Source organism: Folsomia candida, unplaced genomic scaffold (assembly GCF_002217175.1).
Source record: "Folsomia candida strain VU population unplaced genomic scaffold, ASM221717v1 Fcan01_Sc001, whole genome shotgun sequence".
Taxonomy (NCBI): Eukaryota; Metazoa; Arthropoda; class Collembola; order Entomobryomorpha; family Isotomidae; genus Folsomia; species Folsomia candida.
In genome coordinates this window covers 3,691,728-3,711,825 of record NW_019091193.1, presented here as the reverse complement: position 1 = coordinate 3,711,825, position 20,098 = coordinate 3,691,728, and the positions used below count along the sequence as shown (strand labels likewise).

The 20,098-nt window shown below is 36.3% G+C and overlaps 3 protein-coding genes, 1 long non-coding RNA gene and 2 other non-coding genes across 6 annotated transcripts; 3 read left to right on the top strand and 3 right to left on the bottom strand.

Annotated features, from left to right (window-relative positions):
• Nucleotides 1-4,731: 4,731 nt before the first annotated feature.
• Nucleotides 4,732-4,803, top strand: Trnah-gug. The gene has a single exon. It is a non-coding gene; the product is annotated as a tRNA-His (tRNA).
• A 1,276-nt stretch (nt 4,804-6,079) lies between these two features.
• On the bottom strand, nt 6,080-6,151 carry Trnah-gug. Its single transcript has one exon. It is a non-coding gene; the product is annotated as a tRNA-His (tRNA).
• Nucleotides 6,152-7,022: 871 nt separating this feature from the next.
• LOC110849709 (pre-mRNA-splicing factor RBM22) lies at nt 7,023-8,678 on the top strand. The gene is made up of 5 exons (XM_022097149.2): nt 7,023-7,230; nt 7,298-7,609; nt 7,686-7,824; nt 7,911-8,165; nt 8,235-8,678. Exons 1-5 carry the CDS (start codon nt 7,177-7,179, stop codon nt 8,591-8,593), a joined length of 1,119 nt encoding a protein of 372 aa, XP_021952841.1. The 5' UTR covers nt 7,023-7,176; the 3' UTR covers nt 8,594-8,678.
• Nucleotides 8,626-9,406, bottom strand: LOC110849720 (glutaredoxin). Its single transcript, XM_022097160.2, has 4 exons — nt 9,133-9,406; nt 9,046-9,061; nt 8,891-8,948; nt 8,626-8,828 (listed from the first exon to the last, which is right to left on the bottom strand). Exons 1-4 carry the CDS (start codon nt 9,219-9,221, stop codon nt 8,683-8,685), a joined length of 309 nt encoding a protein of 102 aa, XP_021952852.1. The 5' UTR covers nt 9,222-9,406; the 3' UTR covers nt 8,626-8,682.
• Nucleotides 9,407-12,401: 2,995 nt separating this feature from the next.
• LOC110850203 (carbonic anhydrase 1) lies at nt 12,402-13,865 on the top strand. Its single transcript, XM_035856128.1, has one exon. It carries the CDS (start codon nt 12,539-12,541, stop codon nt 13,535-13,537), a length of 999 nt encoding a protein of 332 aa, XP_035712021.1. The 5' UTR covers nt 12,402-12,538; the 3' UTR covers nt 13,538-13,865.
• Nucleotides 13,866-16,665: 2,800 nt separating this feature from the next.
• LOC118437242 lies at nt 16,666-18,118 on the bottom strand. The gene is made up of 2 exons (XR_004835973.1): nt 17,434-18,118; nt 16,666-17,207 (listed from the first exon to the last, which is right to left on the bottom strand). It is a non-coding gene; the product is annotated as an uncharacterized LOC118437242 (long non-coding RNA).
• Between the last annotated feature and the right edge of the window lie 1,980 nt (nt 18,119-20,098).

Sequence of the window (20,098 nt, the reverse complement as noted above, 5' to 3'; positions counted from 1 at the left end):
GTGTACTTAATTCAAGCAGCACCGTGCGTCACCGTGTCGCACCTGTCGTCTCATCCACGTCATTAGGTGGGTGTTCACTCTTACGGTGTTTTATTAGTTTAATGGCGGAGGAACGCGATGATATGCATGTATAAATCAACTAATTATACCCATACCTGTATAAAAATATTGCATCAGCTATTTCTGGTATTATTTATATACGTCCGATATTCATTAAGCCTGGGTCAAAGTCCTAAACTATAGCTTTGGTAATGCCAATTTGCTCGAACTAATATGTATTTATAACTTAAGTTTGTAAATGACATTATTCTTGAAACGCCAAAGCTTAAAATGTTTGAGAGATTATGTATGTATCAAGTTTTAAGTTGTACAAAAAGGTGTTATATTACACTGCGAATAAATTACCATATCTAAACTTAAATGCAATAATGTAAAACACTATCAGGATATTTATTTTTTAGGCTACTTGGAGTGTATGTATAGTGATGCAGAAAAATTTGATACTTTTAGCATATTTACGATAAGTCAGGACGGTGTTCTTATATATCATAGCTTCGTTAAACTTGGTTTTTTCTTATAAAAAAAACTTGCGAATGCCTCTCACGTTCGTAAGCAAAAATTTTGCAAGTTTCTTAAGTTTTAATGTAAATCAATGGTTACAGAACTTGAAAGAATGACGTGAATTGTGTTAATCAAAAATCTTATTATATATCTTTTCACAAATTCGACAAACGTTGCCTTATTCTAATTGGAGCTAAAATTTGCTTTATATCAGAAAATGAAGGTCTCTCTTGCGCCATAGTTCGCCAACAGGGAAGCATTACTTCGTCGTATCTAAAAACATTGAAAAACTTATCATGTGCACATTTGCGGCGTCAGGGTCAGGGCACGGGAAAATTGTGGGCTAATAAAAAGTGATGCAATTATATAAAAAATTCTACGGTCTAAGGAGTCACGAAATAAATAAGTTAGAGAAAGTTTTACATTGTTTGCGTAGCAAATGTTGGCTTTGGGAGACGCATCCCATCCATTAATTGCGACGCGAAATTGGACGTCCATTCACATCCTGGCCATGGCGAATCTCCCAAAGAAAATACTTCCCAGATAAGCACACCAAATGAAAAGATGTCGGATTGCGTGGAAAACTCCAAATTGGTCAAACTCTCGGGTGCCATCCATTTCCAAGGAAACGCCTAAACGATGAAGATCCTCATAGAAAATTCCTTATTAGTTTTGACAATTTTTTACGTATACCTGCTGGTTTGTCATCATATGAGTCTGGTAATCATACAGTTTTCTAGACATTTCAAAATCCGCGATTTTTGCGACAAGTTTATCGTCCAATAAAACGTTACGTGCGGCAAGGTCGGAATGCACGATCTAGAGTTTAGCGAATAATGAGAGTATTCATTACGAGTTCCCATCGTTAGCATGCAAGGTTACGAAAACATCAAAATTCGCAAAAAAATGGCTTAAAATGCATTTGCGAATTCGCGCTGGGTTGATGTTAAAAGGTTGGTGTTAAGTTCGCAAAAAATTTCAAAATTATGTCTCGATACGAACTTGTAATAAAAACCCTCAATGTTAATATTTATCACCTAATCACAATACTTTACATTGTGTGACGCCAGGTACTCCATCCCTGTCGCGATTTGATAAGTCCACGTGTGAATCTGCTGGATCAAGGCGTCCATAACGATTGAAAAAGGTCGACTGGCTTGTACCCTCTTCATGCTTTGCAGGTATTCGAGTAAACTTCCATTTTCACAGAGTTCCATTACTATGCTCACTCGTCCCAATATTGAAGGTGGGGCTAAGGAATCCATATATTTAAAGCCCAACAATTTGTCGGGTAGTTTTTCTAATGAATCTATTAAATAACCTTCCGTTTGGAAACACGCCCCAATAAAGGTGACCAAGTTAGGAGGCTTCTTTTTGCCCATACTTTTCATTAGCCGACCCATGTTGCGTAACTCATCCGTTAAAACGCTATCATCGTAATTCGAAGCAAATACTTTAATTGCTACCGGAATAATTGCTGTGTTAAAAAATGTGCCCTTCTTAAAAGTTCCTTTGTACACGACGGCCGAATTTCCTTCGCCAATCGGTGCCTTGTCAACTGTGACAAAACATTAGAATGAATTACAAGATCTAAATTTAATTCTTAATTGGTTGTAACCTGTCAAGCATTTTTGCGGTATCACAAAAACTTTGAATTGCTCGTTTCTCTGTAACTCAGCATAATTCGAGTATGCCGATATCATTCCTTCCGAATGTTTCAAGTACTTTGCATACTTGAAGATAGCATAGAGATATAATAACACGTAGAGATGAATTGGAAATGAAATGCTTGGTCGCATAAATATTGAAAGTAAATCTGGGTCAGAATTTTCCGCAATTAGAGCCCGCAACGAGGATACCGGATGTACGGGGGTCAGGAAGATGACCAATATCCAGAAAAATCTTTGAAATTTTTTATAATCTTTCTGCAAATAAAAATCCGATACCAATTATTTAAAATATTTGCATAGTATTAAATATCAGGCCATCCCACCTGACAAAGTCCTCCAAGAAAATCAAAAATGAAGCTTGCCGTAATCGGGATTAATAAAAAGAAGGTTGCCGCCTTATTTAAAATGTACCAGGGATCTGCAAAAGATATTAGATGTGTGTATACATATGGCTGGTAGTGGTAGATTCAAAATTTTGCAACCTGTGAATAAACTTGGATCGTCAATTTGGTCTTTTTTAAATCGTCGCCACATTAAAATCCAATTGAGAACCTGTTAGAAATGCATTTCTCCGTATTAAATTTCCACCTCGAACTTATGCAAATTTCCACGTGACAAGTTTGCCATTTTTTGGGGAGAAAAATATGGGTCACGTACTCTACGTCATGACAGCATGTTCTTTCGAAGTGATTGCATTTCCTGGAGTGACTAAGGCATAAAACATTTTTGTTAGTTGTATTTGCGATACATATCTCAAATATCCAACAAAAAAGATATTTGAGTCAGGATACAATATTCGGACCCCAATAAAAATGTTACCCCTATTCTATTGTATGGGCTGAGGATGAGAGAAAGCGATTCATGTTCAGAACAGTCATACATATTTACATATGTACAATTATAATTAACTCTGGGTTTTTATTTCGTCATTTAAGAAATCCTCGATCAATGTCATACATACATATGTAACCTTATTGCGTAAAAGCTTTTAACATGAATTCACCTGGAATTTCCCAGCTGCAAATAAAGAAATTATATTAACTAGAGAAACATAACAGGTCATCAAGTTATGAATACCTTTCACCTTTGCTTTTTCCTAAGCTCGTAAGCAACCTTATTTGCACATATGTATGTACATATTTATGTATGTACGCAAGTTTCATTACAAATACGGATCTTCTTGAGACAGTGACGTGAATTGTGTTGATAAAAAAATCTGTCAACCTGTACGTACTGGACATGGTAGAACTTTTAACCTTCTTATATACATATTCAGACGGGCAACTTGTGTATTGTACAGATGCATGCAGACACAGACAAATGCAAAACAATGCATTATACTATTTTTAGATTGTCTTACTTAACCTGACTCACTCACTATCGTCATCATCAACGCATTGCGATTTAAACAATGGTTTTAGAATTACTATTTCCACTCCGGGGATGCGCAATGCTTGAACTTCATCATGAACAAATTCAATTGCATAGCGATGATTTTCATATAAAATGAATTGCAATTCGAACGTTTGTCCTGTCGGAGCTGGGGACAAGAAGAAAACTCAAGCAAACTCTCAGCTAAAAAAATTGATTTTCATTTGCAACCATTACATCGCATGTTAGTTTAATTTCTCATAATTGTTATAGTTTTGAGTCTAACTTACTTAAGAATTTAAAGAATTAGCTTATTTTTATCGCAGGAATGGCGTTTTATAACGTATTTCACCACTGCATGACCGCATCCAGTTCGTCGCTAAAAATTTCGACGTGGTGGGTGTGGCCAAGCAAGGGGTCTGATGACACGAGCAGTCCCCCCGTGCAGTGCTCAACTTGTGGTCAGTATGTCCATGGAAGTCACACGTGTAGAAATTTAAGCTGAAATTTCAAATATGTAGGAATATTTGTAATCAGCTCTTGTATAAATTTTACACGATTAAAATTGTCTGTAATGTAATGTAGAAGTAAAATTATTCCTATATTATCAATCTCGTAGGAAAAGTAATACTTACAAGGAATTTCATCTGAAATTTTCCCATCTTATATGCATTTGTAAATATCTATGTCCATAAAACATAAATCGACATTAAATAAACCCAATGTTCCAAAATGCTTAATTTGTACGCAGGTTTACTTTGAACGTGTGTATGTAAATTGTACGCATGCAAAATATGTCTAATAACATCAATTACACGAGGGTCTTTGAATTAATTATGAAACCTGTTAATTATTCTTAATCTCCGAATTCTTTAATCTTCAACATTCATGCAATCAATGTGTTATTAAGTGAGGTGGAATCGGTGGAACTAATAAATAAATGGCAAAAAATTGAAGGTGTGCAGTGCGTGCATGGTTTCTTTTTCATACTACGGCCAACAATGCAATGTAAACTTGATCTACTTTCAAAACTTTTATTAATGAACAATTTGCCAGGTAGAAGTGATTTGAAGCATGAATTGTGTAATGAGGTTGGAGTAGTAGATCTGCGAGGTGGTCACTTCAACTCGCCATGATAGTCTAGTGGTTAGGACCCCGCGTTGTGGCCGCGGTAACCCAGGTTCGAATCCTGGTCATGGCATGCTATATTTTTGCTTTCTTAGGCTTTGGTCGCTTTCAAAAAATTTCTTAATTTTGTCAAATAATCTATCCATTATGTAAAATATTTGTGTATGGCTGCACGTCAGGGTGATATTCAGTTGTTCTAATTATGTTAAAAATTGAGAGGCGACGAAAAAGTTAAGAATCTTTGGGTATCTGAATTTTTTTCGTGGCTGTAGCTGGCAAATTTTAATGTTTTCCACCTCGGATCACCCGTCGTAATTCTTATCATAAACACATACCTAACCGTATTCGGCCTTAATGGCATGCATTTATTAAATACAGTATGCATAAAATACATCGAGTCGGACAACTTTCTCCATGGAGAAAGTTGAAAATATAATACATACATGTCCCTTGTATAACGTTCACTGAGGGAACTGAGGTCAACGTTTGTAACCTTCGTAACTGCATGAGGTTTGTAAGCTTACTAACTTTTCTTTGTACCCATTTCTAAAGAAAATCGACTTACGCACTTTAAAACCATGAGGGATTTAATTTATATCAAGGTTGTAGCCATGGAACAAGTTGTAGCTACGTAACTGCGTTAGGTCTGCAAGTTTACACACTTTTTACTCGAGTCATGAGTGATGAGTGAACTTTGCAAATATTTTTTTGTTAAAAATTGCCGCGAATGCTGCGTAACCTATAGCAACCCTGAATTCAACTGAAAATGCAAATATCAAAAACTCAAATTATTGATAACATTTTTTTACAAGCAAAAAGCTTGCGTTTATAGTGCGCAAGTTTAGTAAAGCTTGCAAATCAAATGTCCATATAAATTTATATGTGTAAAAGTTACACACTTACGATGTAAAGCTTATGCAAACCTTACACAGTTACGAAGGTTACAAAGGTTTACACGTGTTCCCTCAATGTTTTGCACATTCAGAACTTTTCATAAGAGTCAAAAATTTAAATAAATCCGAATCCGGCAAAAGTCGTACAATTGTAAATTTATCAATGCAGGTTATATTTCGAGCTTTATCCATACTTCATGATTTATTCATCCTCTCAACGTTACGCATCCATCCATCCATACTCCACAATTTTCAAATAACAAATTTTATTCCGATTTTCTAATTGATTACTTTTATAATTAATGGAATTAAAATTAAACCAGTGAAATCATGACCGAATTATAATGAAATTGACGAAGCAATACAAAAAGAAATTTATACAGTAGAAGGTCCGCGTTAAGGTCTACGTAAGAGAATTTACCAAATTTCAAAAGGTGAAGGAGCAAAAATATAGCATGCCATGACCAGGATTCGAACCTGGGTTACCGCGGCCACAACGCGGGGTCCTAACCACTAGACTATCATGGCGAGTTGAAATCCCCATCTCGCGAATCTACTACTCCAACCTCGTTGCACAATTCATGCTTCAAATCATCTCGGCACTTCTCAACTTGCAAAAACTAACCTCTTCAAAAGTTGTTGAAAGTAGAGCAACTTTTCATAGAAAGTTGTTTTAAAAAATTATCCACGCATGCATACCCTCTGTTTTTTGTCGTGTTCAACAAATTTAATTTCTTAGGTTTACTCATAGTAAACCAGATTAAACACTTTGTTCTTCATGTAAAATGTAAAAGTCTGAAATATAAAATGTGTCTTCCAAAATGTACAAAAGTAAATATGTCGATAAGACTAAGTAATTCCTTGTAACGCTCCTTAAACTATCCGAATCATTGCGTAGCTTTTCTCAACTTTATTTGATGGAATTGTGAAATATTTAATTATTCTGAGAAACCATTTTAATCTTTAGCTATTTACTTAACCCTACTGGAAATTCTCTAAATAGACAAATAAGTATGTAGTGAAAGTCAAAATAACTGCGAATATGCTATAAATGTCAAAAGGGATTGTGAAAGTGTTGCTATGTTAATTGTTATAAATATAAATAGTCTAAATTAGACTAATTGTCTAATTAAAAATAATTGGACACTTTCATGGAAATAATTATGTTGTTTCTGTGGTTATGTTATTAATGGGGAAATTCTATGGTATAATATATCATTTTATTTATACATGGATTTCCGACTGTGTAAAAAATTAACTAATTCGGATGATCAATGAGCTGGATTATAATTAATTTGTTTGAAAATAATTCTCATGAAAATTTCCATAACACATAAGAAAATAAAAGGCTCACGAATCACCAACAATGACTAAACCCTGCGCACTCAAACTTTGTCCGGTAACTTCAACGTTAAACAAAAGTGAAGCCTGCATGTTGATTGACTGACAAAAATATTTCCTTCGAATTTGAAATTTAAAATTTAATTAAACTACACTTCTTCCAAATAAATTAGTAACTCCACCCCCATTGTTGCACTCACCCACAAAACAAGATGTCTATGTCCAAGACAACAAACACGTACAACCGACAAAATTGGGAAGACTCGGTAAGTAAAGAATTAAAAATTTATAATAAAACTAAACATGGAAATTAACTTTTTTTAAATGAATTAGGACTTCCCCTTGTTGTGCGAAACGTGTTTGGGCGACAACCCCTATGTCCGAATGACGAAGGATCGTTTTGGTCAAGAATGTAAAATTTGCAACCGGCCTTTCACAATTTTTCGATGGTGTCCCGGAGCAAAAATGCGTTTCAAGAAAACAGAAGTTTGTCAAACATGTGCAAAATTGAAGAACGTTTGTCAAACATGTTTGTTGGATTTGGAGTATGGATTGCCGACTCAAGTTCGAGATAATGCTCTCAAAGTTCGAGATGCGTTGCCCAGGAGCGATGTCAATAAGGAATATTATCTTCAAAATGTGGAGGTAAGCATAAATAAGGAAATTATTTGTAATTATTTATTGAAATTGCTACCATGACAATTTATGTATTATTTTTTAGTCCTCCTCAACGGACAACACGGTGGCGTTGGGCGAGGTTGGCAAGGCAACGGCGCCGTCTGACTTATTAATGAAATTAGCACGAACTACGCCGTATTATAAAAGAAATCGGCCACACGTTTGCTCCTTTTGGGTTAAAGGTTCGTTTTTATTCTTATAGTTATAAAATATATTTTTCAATGCCTTCAGTTGTCATGGCAATGTAATTCATATTACTTTTTTTTAGGTGAATGCAGCAGAGGAGAAGAATGTCCTTACCGTCACGAAAAGCCAACGGACCCAGACGATCCATTGTCCGATCAAAATATTCGAGATCGTTACTATGGTTCCAATGATCCCGTGGCGGACAAATTGTTGCGAAGAGCAACGGCGCTACCGACATTGACTCCGCCGGAGGATAAATCCATTACTACCCTGTACATTGGAAATACTGGAGAATTTATGACTGAACAGGACTTGAGGGATCATTTCTATCAGTTTGGTTAGTTATAATTATTTTTATGTAATTAACTATTTCAAGCAGAACTAATTCCAAGTTTTCATTATGTAGGAGAAATCCGAAGTATATCCATGGTTGCTAAGCAACAGTGTGCATTTGTACAATTTACAAAGCGTGAAAGTGCAGAGTTAGCGAGTGAAAAAAGTTTTAATAAATTGATTTTACTTGGACGACGGTTAACAGTGCGTTGGGGTCGTGGGGGCGGTAAAAAAGATAGCGATCCAACAGGTGCGGGAGGGAGTAAACTTGTGGGTGTGCCAGGATTACCAGATTTCACTGGGGCCGTTGGTGGGAGTGGTTTGGGTGGATTTTTTACCGGAAATTTAGCACCAGATGTTATGGCACCACCGGGAGTGGTGTATTATCCTAGTATGGATCCAACCAGGATGGGTGGGGGTGGCGGAGAGTAATAATTACCATAGTTAAACTATTTTTATAATGATTATTCTTGTTTTTTTTAATAAACATTAATTTACAAATTGATTGTCATGTAAATAATTCAGTTTGTAATCATTTTTTCTAACTCTCCGCTTTTATACAATCGGACCGTGTCGTCTCCTCCCCCAATGCAGACTCCTCCCACAAAGACACGAGGAACGGTAGAGGCACCCGTCATCTGAGCCAAGATTTCTTGAATTTCACTCCCTAAGAAAATATTTTTCGTTAATTACTTTGGATGTCATGGAAATGTAATGAATTTTAAATACCTTGAGGATGTCCATTTAATTCAATTACGAGGTAATTCTTTGTCAAGTTGTCAAGTGTCTGCAGAAATAAGTTGTAGAATTGAAGTAAATTTTGCTCTGATAAATTATGGACATATGTACATAAAGTTTCAGAAAATAAATAAAAAAGTACACACCTGTTTCGCTTTTAACCTGTAAAAACATTAAAAAATTAAACTATATATAAGATAAATTTTAATAAAATTTTTTTATGGAAACCTTACGCATATGGACAGTAGCTTTTTGAGAAGACGACAATTTTATTTTCCTTGATCATTTTTTCTAAATTTCCACGAATTTCTTGCAACTCCATTTTGGATAAGTTTTATGATCGTTGTTTCCGTTATTTCCAATGGAAGCTGGAAGCTATTTTTGTAGGTGGTTTTGCGAAATAAAGTTTTTCAAATTAATAAACTCTGAAATTTTTTTTTGAGAAATATTTGTAGTAGAACAACCATGAATTATTTAATATTCCCAGTATCAATTTCGCAGAGAATAGCCTCGCATTTCTACTATGAAAAAACTAATTTCCATGAAATATTTTCATGAAGGAGGAAAATAATTTCAGTTATTATTAGAAGCTTTTACATGCATATTCAAGTTTACACATTGATTTTGTACCTGCATCATATTTTCCTTGCTTTAAGTTTAAAATTTTGACCAGTTGTTTGATGATTAGAAATATTAGAATCATAGTTACATAATATATACAAATTACTTGCATTCACTAATTCTAATTTCTTTGTTAGCAAAACGCATTTCTATGGGGAACAAATTCTACATAAAATCAGCATGCAAAAACTTTTTGCCCATGAAAGAAAAAAATGGCCTGATCTACGTTATCACAAACCATATCGATCTTAATCACGAGATTTGCTCTTCAGACTTGCAGGACATACGATCCACTTTGTAGCACAAAGTATTTCCTATCTTGGAATTAAATTGAGGGTGAAAGGCTACATACATATCTACAGATATGATATATACATACGCATGTGTCGTTTAATATATAAAGTGATTGATACAGATATTTTTTGCTACGTGTACGGTGAACACATTTATTTGCATAGATACATGTATAATGATGTATACGTAAAAAATTAAGCATGGCTAGTATATATGTATGTATATATTTTTCTTATCTACGTACAACATATGTACATTTATGTAGGAATATGCACATACACATATTCCTTATTGGGATGCGGAACACAAATGAAGAATTTGGTAATTATGAATTGCGTACCATATATTTTCTGCACATTGTACTGAACAGAGAAATCTCACACCACGACTTTGTTACCTAGCAAACGTTTGTTAAGATTAATACGCAGGAAAAACTGCCTCACGAATTGTCATATTGTCATTGGTTTATTCAGGCATTTTCATTTTCAGTTTATCATCGATTGTAACGAATTTAAATGCGTGCCCGAGAGACCTCGATCTAACAAGAAATGAAGTAAATTAAATTAAATCAATCAGTCATTGTGTACATGTATTTACACAATTGACAATTTTAGGCACAATTCCTCATTCGCGATGTGCGATTCGCGATATTTTAACACGACAACATACATATATTTCTGTGCAAATTAAACATGCATCTGCCAATTCATGAGTAATATTTTGTCAAACAAAACTAAGCAGTATTAAATGAAGTATGTAAATATGTACATGTACAGTATTTACTGTGGGAACTTATGTACATGTCATAGTACTACATTGTACTACATTATTTGGTTTTTCATGTTACGAGCCCTAGTAGTAAGGACACTCACCCTAAATCAGTTTTGGATGAGTGTGTTTTGTATGAAATTACTAAATACATAAAATCATCAATTCGTATGTACTTTCATTCAAGTTGCGTCCGTAATGACTAGTTTGAATGCCTTATGCAAATAACCTAGATTCGATGACGCAGGAATCTCCTTGTTTGCAATTTTGCCTTGCAGTATTTATGCATTCGTAGCACAATAAAACAGTTTGATAATGCAGACTAACCTAAGTTCGAGATCTGGTAGAAAATTCGGGAATTAAGAAATGAAGGATATGTATGCATTGAAGGACAAAAGTGCATATGAACCATCACGGTTCTTACCTTTCTTGACTCAATAATTAAATGTCAATTAATTTAGCCTTTAATATCCTGTGAGAAGCCAATTCTAGCATCTCGTTCTCTTATGCACAATGCAAATAAGTATATATATACATGTGCATACATAAATACATGCGAGTACATATGTATGTATTTCACTGTTAAAAATTTGAAACATCCTGTAGAGTCACATCGGTTTGTTTCTGAGCGGTAGATTTTGTATTGCCATAAAATTATTAAACCGTGATTCTCACTGTTATTACCGTACCGGTAGAGTCATATACATAAGTATAAATATGTACTCGGTATGCAAGTAATGATTTAATACCAATTGCCTCAGAGTATTTGTACATGTATAATTATGTTTACATACACGCGTTTATCTTCTAAATACTCGAATTGCTCGATCACACAACTTAACACAACTTATTATTATGCACTTTTAGTCAATATTTTAACAAAAAACCAAAAGCATCTGAATGTGTGTACTCGTACATATGTACATAACTTTGCTTTGTCTGCAAATAAATAATTTTATTGATCACACAATAATCATCTTTCAACTGTAAAAACTTACAAAACCAAACAAAAACACTTACACATAAGGATCTATTGAATGAACGTATGTATTTTATTTCTCGTCAATAATGGCGAATTTTTTGCATCGGTCATGCTGTATCCAATCTTTATAAGTAAATAAATAGTCCTAAAACCCGATTTGCACTTTTGTACGCTAATGCATTTAAAAGTACAGATTTATGATTTTAAGTATACACGTCTATCCTACCAAACAGTTGCTCGACGCATGCAATCAGATTAATTCTCTAAGCAACTACAAGCACAAAAGTAAGGCGAAATTTTTACACTATTCTCAAAATACACTGAAAAATTAGTCATTACTCATTCAGACCCTTCTACTCAATACAATCGCGAATATCTCCGTCAGTTTGTTGCACCTGTCACTTTTTCCTGACTTGGACCAAGTTATAAATGAAATATTGCACCCATCATTACAACGATGACACGTTACTTTTCATTCATTATAAAAACTTGAGCAATTTTGTTGCTTGTACAGCATATCGAAGCAATTTTGCTGATTGTGTAGCATGTCCAATGTGCGTGGGAGGTTGTGGCTACTATAATAAATCAAGGCTAATCCTCTTCTTCTCCTGTGATTCCACTTTTACTTGAAGAGATGAATAATGAAGAGATGAATTGCAATAATTTCCCCCCCCCCACAAAAAAAACACAATGTGGCATTCGTGCCAACATTTACTGGTGTACATACGCTACGCTAAATGACACACTTTTTCACTTCTTCATACAATTTATTGTATTTATTTATACTTTTGTTAAACATGTTTCTCTTTCTTCCTTTCTCAGTATTCAATTTGCCCATGACGTTCCACGACGACCACTATTGACTAACAAATATTTCATGTACTTTGAAAGCATCCCGATTATAAATAACTATTCGAAGGCTCCCTACCTAGCATCAGCCCGTCGATCAGTCTCATTTCTCCACCGCTGCAGATATGTCGGTACTACTTTACTACGTAATATTCGTAATATTTCTAAAATTTTGCCTTTTTAAAGAATCTAATTCTCAGTTTTGTTATACTGACCCGACATGCGGACCGGCCACGTGGCCGGGCGTCTGCACCACGGGGGGGATGCAGTCCCCCATCAATTTCGACGGGATGGACACAACGGTCGCCTTCCTGCCGTCGAATTTTCGCCATGTCTGGGAAAATTTGCCAATAGCTAAAAATTTCCTGATTTTAAATGCCGGGCATACGGTAGAAGTACTTTTTCCGCCGGGGCAGGAGCCTAAACTTAAAGGGTCCGCGATCGGGCTGCCGGGCGAGTATACGTTTGCACAGCTGCATTTCCACTGGGGAACGAGCGACACGGGGGGCAGTGAACATACCCTTTTTGGCAAGCAGTATGCCCTGGAGATGCATATGGTACATTACGCCACGCCGTATGGGAGCTACGCGGCGGCATCCGTGGCGCCAAATGATCCAAATGCGGTGGCCATATTGGCAATATTTTTCGAAATCAGCCCCGTCAATAATGTCGCGCTGATTCCGATCACCAAAGCGATCCCGCTCGTGAGAAGGTTTAACCGTTCGCAGGAAATTGATGTGACGGGATTTCTGAATTTGAAAAATTTGTTGCCAGCGCATCTCAACTTTTATCGGTACGAGGGATCCCTAACTAGTCCGGATTGTCATGAGAATCGAGTCTGGACCGTGTTCAAGCAGCCGGTGAAGATTTCCAAGCAGCAAATGAAACAGTTCCGGACGGTGTTTGACGACAGGGGGGAAATTATTGTGGAGAATCATAGACCACTTCAGGCCCGGAATGGGAGACCGATCACGTTCTATTTTGTCACGGAGAGTTTGTTTGATAAGATTTTGAAATTTTTTACGGCATATCTCTCCGCGTGGAAGGAAATTTTACTTTTCCCGTTTCAATTCTTGGGAAATCCGACCCTGTTTACGCTATCTTTTGGGAGAAAGTTGGAATGACTAAGGTCACTTGGCTGAAGAAATTAAATATAATTAAGTTGATACGCCTAATTGTTCTGTCTGACGTAAATTACTTATTTATGCATGCATGTATTTATGTATTACTATTGTATGTGGGAATAAAATTTGTGTACATATATTTCTCGAAATATTTATATTTGTTTACTCAAGATCTGTGATTATATATATAGAAATACTGATTTAATACCCTAATTTATTTTTATATAATTTATGTTTACTAAATTATTTATCTACATTAATATACGTATATAAGTACATATAATTAAAATGAACTTGTGCATTTAACTCACGGGGTCAAAAAAATCAATTAATTTTGAGTAAACCAAAAATCAGAATTTTAAAAAAATGTCAACTTTTCCTATCCTAGCTTTGATTTCCTTGGATATGATTTTCTGCAAATCTCACAGTCCATACAACTAAAGCAGATTTTTGCTGAACGCCAATCTATAAATTTATAACCAGTTAATCCATTAAACAAATCGATAATTTAAGACAGGTGGCTTCTACCAAACCATTGTTTTAAAGCAGCAAACAAATGTAAGACCACCTAATGTTTACATTCGTTTGTGAAAACTGAAAAGTTTTCACTTTGGGTTTTCAAACTGTCAAACTAAACTCAACTTTAAAAGGTGATTTAAAATACTTGCGTACATATTTCGTAATATTTATGCGTACACTGGGTTAACATTATACTATGGCCCATATAACAGAAACAAGCTTTATCCATATTTTAGACACCGTGAAAAATTGTGAAGTTCAAATTTATCACGACGGCATTTCTTCCGACCTTTTCCCCAAATCCAGCTATTCACCAACCACCGTGATGTACAAAATACTACGGCGATCTCAGCGGTACTCACGAGATTATCGAATTCGGGAATTCAATTGCAAACTGACCTTGCTTCTTTCAACCTATTTGATCCCAATTTCTACCCCACGTTCCACTGAAGATGAAACTCCGTACTTTTTTCGATGGAAGGAAATCGCCCATTTTTATTATTCAGATTTTAAATATCCTTTCCTAGACGAAATCAGAAATGGGATCCCAATTTTTGTCACAATATTTAGCAAGCACGATATGATTGCCCTTTTAAGAAGATTCTACAAAGATAACCATTCAAATTTGATCGATAATGCTGGAATTTTGTATATCAATAAATCCTAAAAGTTACTGTGCTACGAGGGGTTAGGAAACGAATTCGAGAAAGCGCCATGTACAGAGGGTGATGACACCAACGTGGTCGACATGTTTAACCAACTTCTTCTTCCACGCTGCATGTGGAAAGTAGTTTTCATTGACCAAGCTGCAAAACCGTTTTATGAAGATCTGATTAAGGAAATATTTCTGCGAACGAATAAAACTGATTGTGAAGACTATCAAAGTTACCATCCCGACATTTACTTCTCTCTTATGTACTTATTTGCGGAAGTCAATCTCCTCTCGACCAATGAGCAATTGCCAACCCTGGTTACCACGAACTTCCAGGGGTACCAATTTTTAACCTGTTACAGCAAACGCTACCTAACCTTCGCCCACTTCATTAAACCATTCCAGGTTGAAGTTTGGGTCATCCTTTTCATCTTCTTGGTAGTCCTGATCCTTGGAATCACCCTATACATACGATTTGGTGGCCTTGGTTCCACCCCATTTTCGCCGTGGTTGTTTATTCTCGCGACCATGTGTGAGGAAGGCGTCCTCGTGCCGGCTGAGCTGGAAAAGAAGGCTTTTTTTCGCTACACGTTTGGTGCATGGATTTTGGTGTCCGTCGTGTTAGTAAATTGTTACAATGGAATTATGGTAACGGATTTGAATGCTCCGCTTCCTGGCGAAACACCCTCCGTTTTTAAGGATTTGCTCTGTCCAGGTGAACTAATGAGTGAGAGAGACTATAAAATGCGCACGCAGCACAAGAATAAGAAGGCTACTGAAAGGTTTTACGAAGCGTGGGGACTAAGAATTGTCGGCAATGATTTCTGGAGACGAGAAGATTGTTTCCATCTCTTATCGTATCCTTTGGACCCATCGGGATATCAGGGGCTTAAAACGTATCCTTTTTTTGAGTTTTTGTACGATACAACATTCTGGTATTGGATCAGTCATTTTAACGAAGACAGAATTACAGAGCAAATTCTAGTCCTGTTCACGTTCTTGAAGTCTAAGCAATCCTTCGAGCCTTCCGCAGTGACAGAGGAAGAGACTAAACCACGTTGGCCAGAATACCATCTCATCCCACATTTGAATGCTTCCATCGAGAAGGAAGTGGTCGCTTGTGGGAAGGCAGTGCTTATCAGGGAGGTTGCCGATATGCAGGCTGAACTGCAATTTTTAAAGAAGTATTACCATTGGATAGAATTTCACAAAGGGAACGAAATACTGAGTCCGCAACCGTATGGAAGTCACTTTGTGAGAGCGGGTAATTCGAAAATTCCACGGCTGTACGAATCCTTGCTGGATGCCGGAATACTTGAACGAATCGATGAGAAGTATCACGCTTCAAAATTTATAGGGCGGAAACCAGTAGTAAAAGAGAGAAGGGGAATTGATCCCTATATAAAAATAGAGGGGGGGATTTTGTCCCTTTTTATTTTATGTATGTTTGCAAATTGTATAGCTTTCGGAGTGTTTTCGATAGAAATTGTCATTCTGTGTAAGAAACGTGGATTATTGTTGGTGTTTTGGTACAAATGTAGGTACTCCATTAGAAAAGTATTTAATGGGTCGTGGAGGTGTAAACGAACTTGTAAATGCGTATAGTTTTGCTAGTTTGAAATACTATTGACTATTAATAGTGGGTTGTCAGATAAGATGGTCAGAGTTTGAGCCAGGTCGTAGTGTACGCAGCTTCTTGGCGTTTATGACGAATGGTTACAATGGGTCACAAGGACGGATTTGAGCCGAAGGTGCATTTTACATGTGGAGTCTAGAAATTTGCATGCATGCAATTTTAAAAATAATGAATTGAATCGGCTTGAAATGTTAAATTGGAAGTTCCTGCATAAATTATAAATTTTCACTATGCACGTCAATGCTATATTTACAATGTATGCACACACATATTTAATAGCGTGCAAATAAAATGTTCATTTTCACCCTCAATCTCTATGTATACGAATAGTTTCATACACATTTTCCGTATAAAATTGTATTTTATTAAATTTAAACCAATCACTTATGTATGTATTTACATATGTACATACAGATCATCTCACAACGAAACTTCCGTCCCCCACTTGACCTGTGGAATGACACTCGCCGTACAAAATGCACAGCGCGTCGCTCTCTTATCAATTTTAGACCAGCACTCGCTACACTCGCGCTGCGCATCGGCTGCGTTTTCTTCCAACCTTTTTATCACCCAGTCGGACGGGAGGACGACGACGTAATACAGAACGACGGCCGTGATGAAGAACGTGATCAACGAGTCGATAACGGATCCGTACTTGAATTGGGATCCGTTCAAGGAGAAATACAGCTCGTTGAAGTTCGGTTGACCCCCAAATATTCCCAGTAACGGCGTCACCATTCCCGTCGTAATAGCGGTGATCACATTTGTAAATGCTGTACCAATAACGACAGCTACGGCGAGTTGGATGAGGTTTCCGCGGAAGAGGAAGTCACGAAATCCACCCATTTTATAAAAATTTTGTTCTAAACAAATTTCAAAATTATGTATTTATTTCAACTGTATTTCTATGGGGGTATTCATTACGAGTTCAGTATTGCAACGTAATTTTGAAAAATTATTTCCAAACTAGATGCGCAAGTTCGCAAATGAACTTGCAAGCCAATTTTTTTGCGAACTTGGTTTTTCACTAACGACGCGAACGCAAAATGAATACCCTCTTTATTCGATTTATTTATGGAACTTTCTTACCCGATCTTTATTTGTGATGTAAAAATAGGTGGAACGAATCCTCTAAATATTTGGAAAAACAGCGTACATATGTACACATTTCGCACAAGCAACTTGTTCTCTGAAAATGCGAAAAATAACTGAGTAGCTAAATATTAGAAGCAAAGAAGTTTTTACTTTAGTATTTATGAGCTGATAACGCCACCACACTTGCGATGAGAACAGACAGACATATGTCATCGTTTAAATGAGTTATGTCATTCCTCAATAATTTTAAGACCATATTTTCCAAGCTGCATTTACTTACACATTATTGATGCGATGATGATGCATTAGATTACGTATGTACATACATACATACATTTTAACATATTAGATTTCATACATACAGATGTGCTTGTTAAGCAAAATGAAATATAGATATGTACACAAGTAGGAGCAAATTTTTTAGCATTTTTACCATTTCACTCATTGACATTGAGTAACAGTCATGCTGGAAGTGACATTGTGCATTATTTGTTAGAATGTAAGATTCATCTATTGTCTTAGGACATGTGCCAAACAAAGAGTGATGGCATCATCCATTTTTCTATGCAAGTGACAGACAACAAGAAATTCAAGACTTGAATACGAATGATGAGTCCTCTTAATTCCATGAAATGTATTTACTTACTTGCTAAATACATACATACAGTCAATGGAACAAGTATTGGCAACACCCACGCAAGCTAAATAAAATTGGCTATAACTTTGGCATGCATTATCGAATTAGCATGAAAATTTGTACGCATTTACGTGGGTGTTTTATTATTAATTTTCAAAAGGTATGTTCCGCACTGTTTCTCGCCAAAATTTTGATGAAAGAACAAACTTCAAATACATTTAGGAGGCTGTAATTTTTTTCAGTTCTGTAGGTTAACATTAACACTAGCAATAACCCATTAAAATTTACCTCGAAAATATGCCAAAATTTACGACTTCATATCACTATCATCCGAAAACAGTTTTCCCCTGATGTCTTTCTTTAAGTTTCGAAACGAATAATAATCACTAAGGGTCAAGTCTGGACTGCTCGGGGTGTGGTTTGTGCAGGTAAAGCGATTTTCGTCTGCACTAACCCTCGCAAAAAGCCAGGTATGAGGAGGAGCGTTGTCGTCTCAAAAAAGGCCAACTCTATATTTTGACCCCACGTTTCTCTTCAACCGGAGGACGCAGCTCCTTCTGGGTACCTGCATACGCGGCCCCATTTATTGTAGTATTTCCAGCAATAAATTTTATAAGGAGGGGACCTTTGATATCCTTGAAAATGGTCATCATCAATTTTTTGTCAGATTTTTGCACTTTTCAATTCTCGGGCGGTGGCAACCCCTCCTGCTTCCATTGAGCGAATTATTATTTGGTCACCGGGTCATAATAGTAAACTCAGGTACCATATTTAGCTAATAAAATATTGAGCAGGTTCAAGTCTTCATTTAATAGGTTAAAATTGGCATTGCAAAAGTCGACTCGATCATGTTTTTGAGATGCCGAAAGCAATTTTCGTACCCAACGGACGGAATCCATTTTCATACCTAAGTCTTCAGTTAACATGGAACAAATTGCTGGTTTTGGAACACCCATCTCATCTGCTAAATAGGACAGTTTCAATCGCGGATCTCTCATTATTGGTTCTTCTAGTTTCCGGAGCCTTTCTGTGGAAGAAACGGATTTTGAGCGTCCTGGCGACTTTTTGCCCGAGACCTCGTTTCGCCATCATTTAAAATTATTAACCCAATTGAATTTGTGTTTTGTGTTGGGCAGTTTTCATCGTAAATTTTAAGCATTCAATCATAAATCTGCGACACGTATTGCCCATCCAGCATTAAAAATTAAATCACACTACGATATTTAATTTGCAAATCTAGCATTTTTTCGTCGAGGTAAAGTTTGCCGATTTATTGCTAGTGTTTATGCTAACCCACAGAGCTGAAAAAAATCACAGCCTCCTAAATGTATTTGAAGTTTGTTCTTTCATCAAAATTTTGGTGAGAAACAGTGCGGAACATACCTTTTGAAAATTAATAATAAAACACCTACGTAGTTAATTTAATGTTGTTTTCGATTATAATCATGTTTTACTGCTCAAAATTATATTAACGCAGTTTTTAAATAATTTGCTGGAAAATTTGCAAAATTAACCCGCAAAAAGTATTGGCACCCTCTAACTTAAAAAATTATAGAGCAACGAAACGCCAATTTTACTGCGACAAAGTGCTTCTAGTATTGCGTGGCACCTCCCCTCGGCCCAATAAGAGCAGAAATAGGTCGTGGAATTTATTCGACAAGGTTCTTTATAACGTTTTTTTATATGGTTGGCCACACTTGTTTCGAACTTTTGACAAGCTCGTTTTTCGTCGAGTGGTTTCCCACCGGTCTCTCTTTTCGCAGCCCAAACAATCAGAATGACATCAGGAGACTGTGCAGCCAACGAAAGAAGCGTAACCTTTTCGATCTCCAAAAACTTGCATCGTTAATTGGGGTAGCTGTTTTGAGTCACTGCATTTTTGGAATATAAAATTCCTCCCCAGGTCAGGTTTTTATCAAATAATTTCAAATTATCGTTTGGAATGATTACTTAGACCTCCCTGGTCATGATTTTGTCGATAATGACCAGGTAAACACGCCGCCACCTAGTCATTTAACCCCA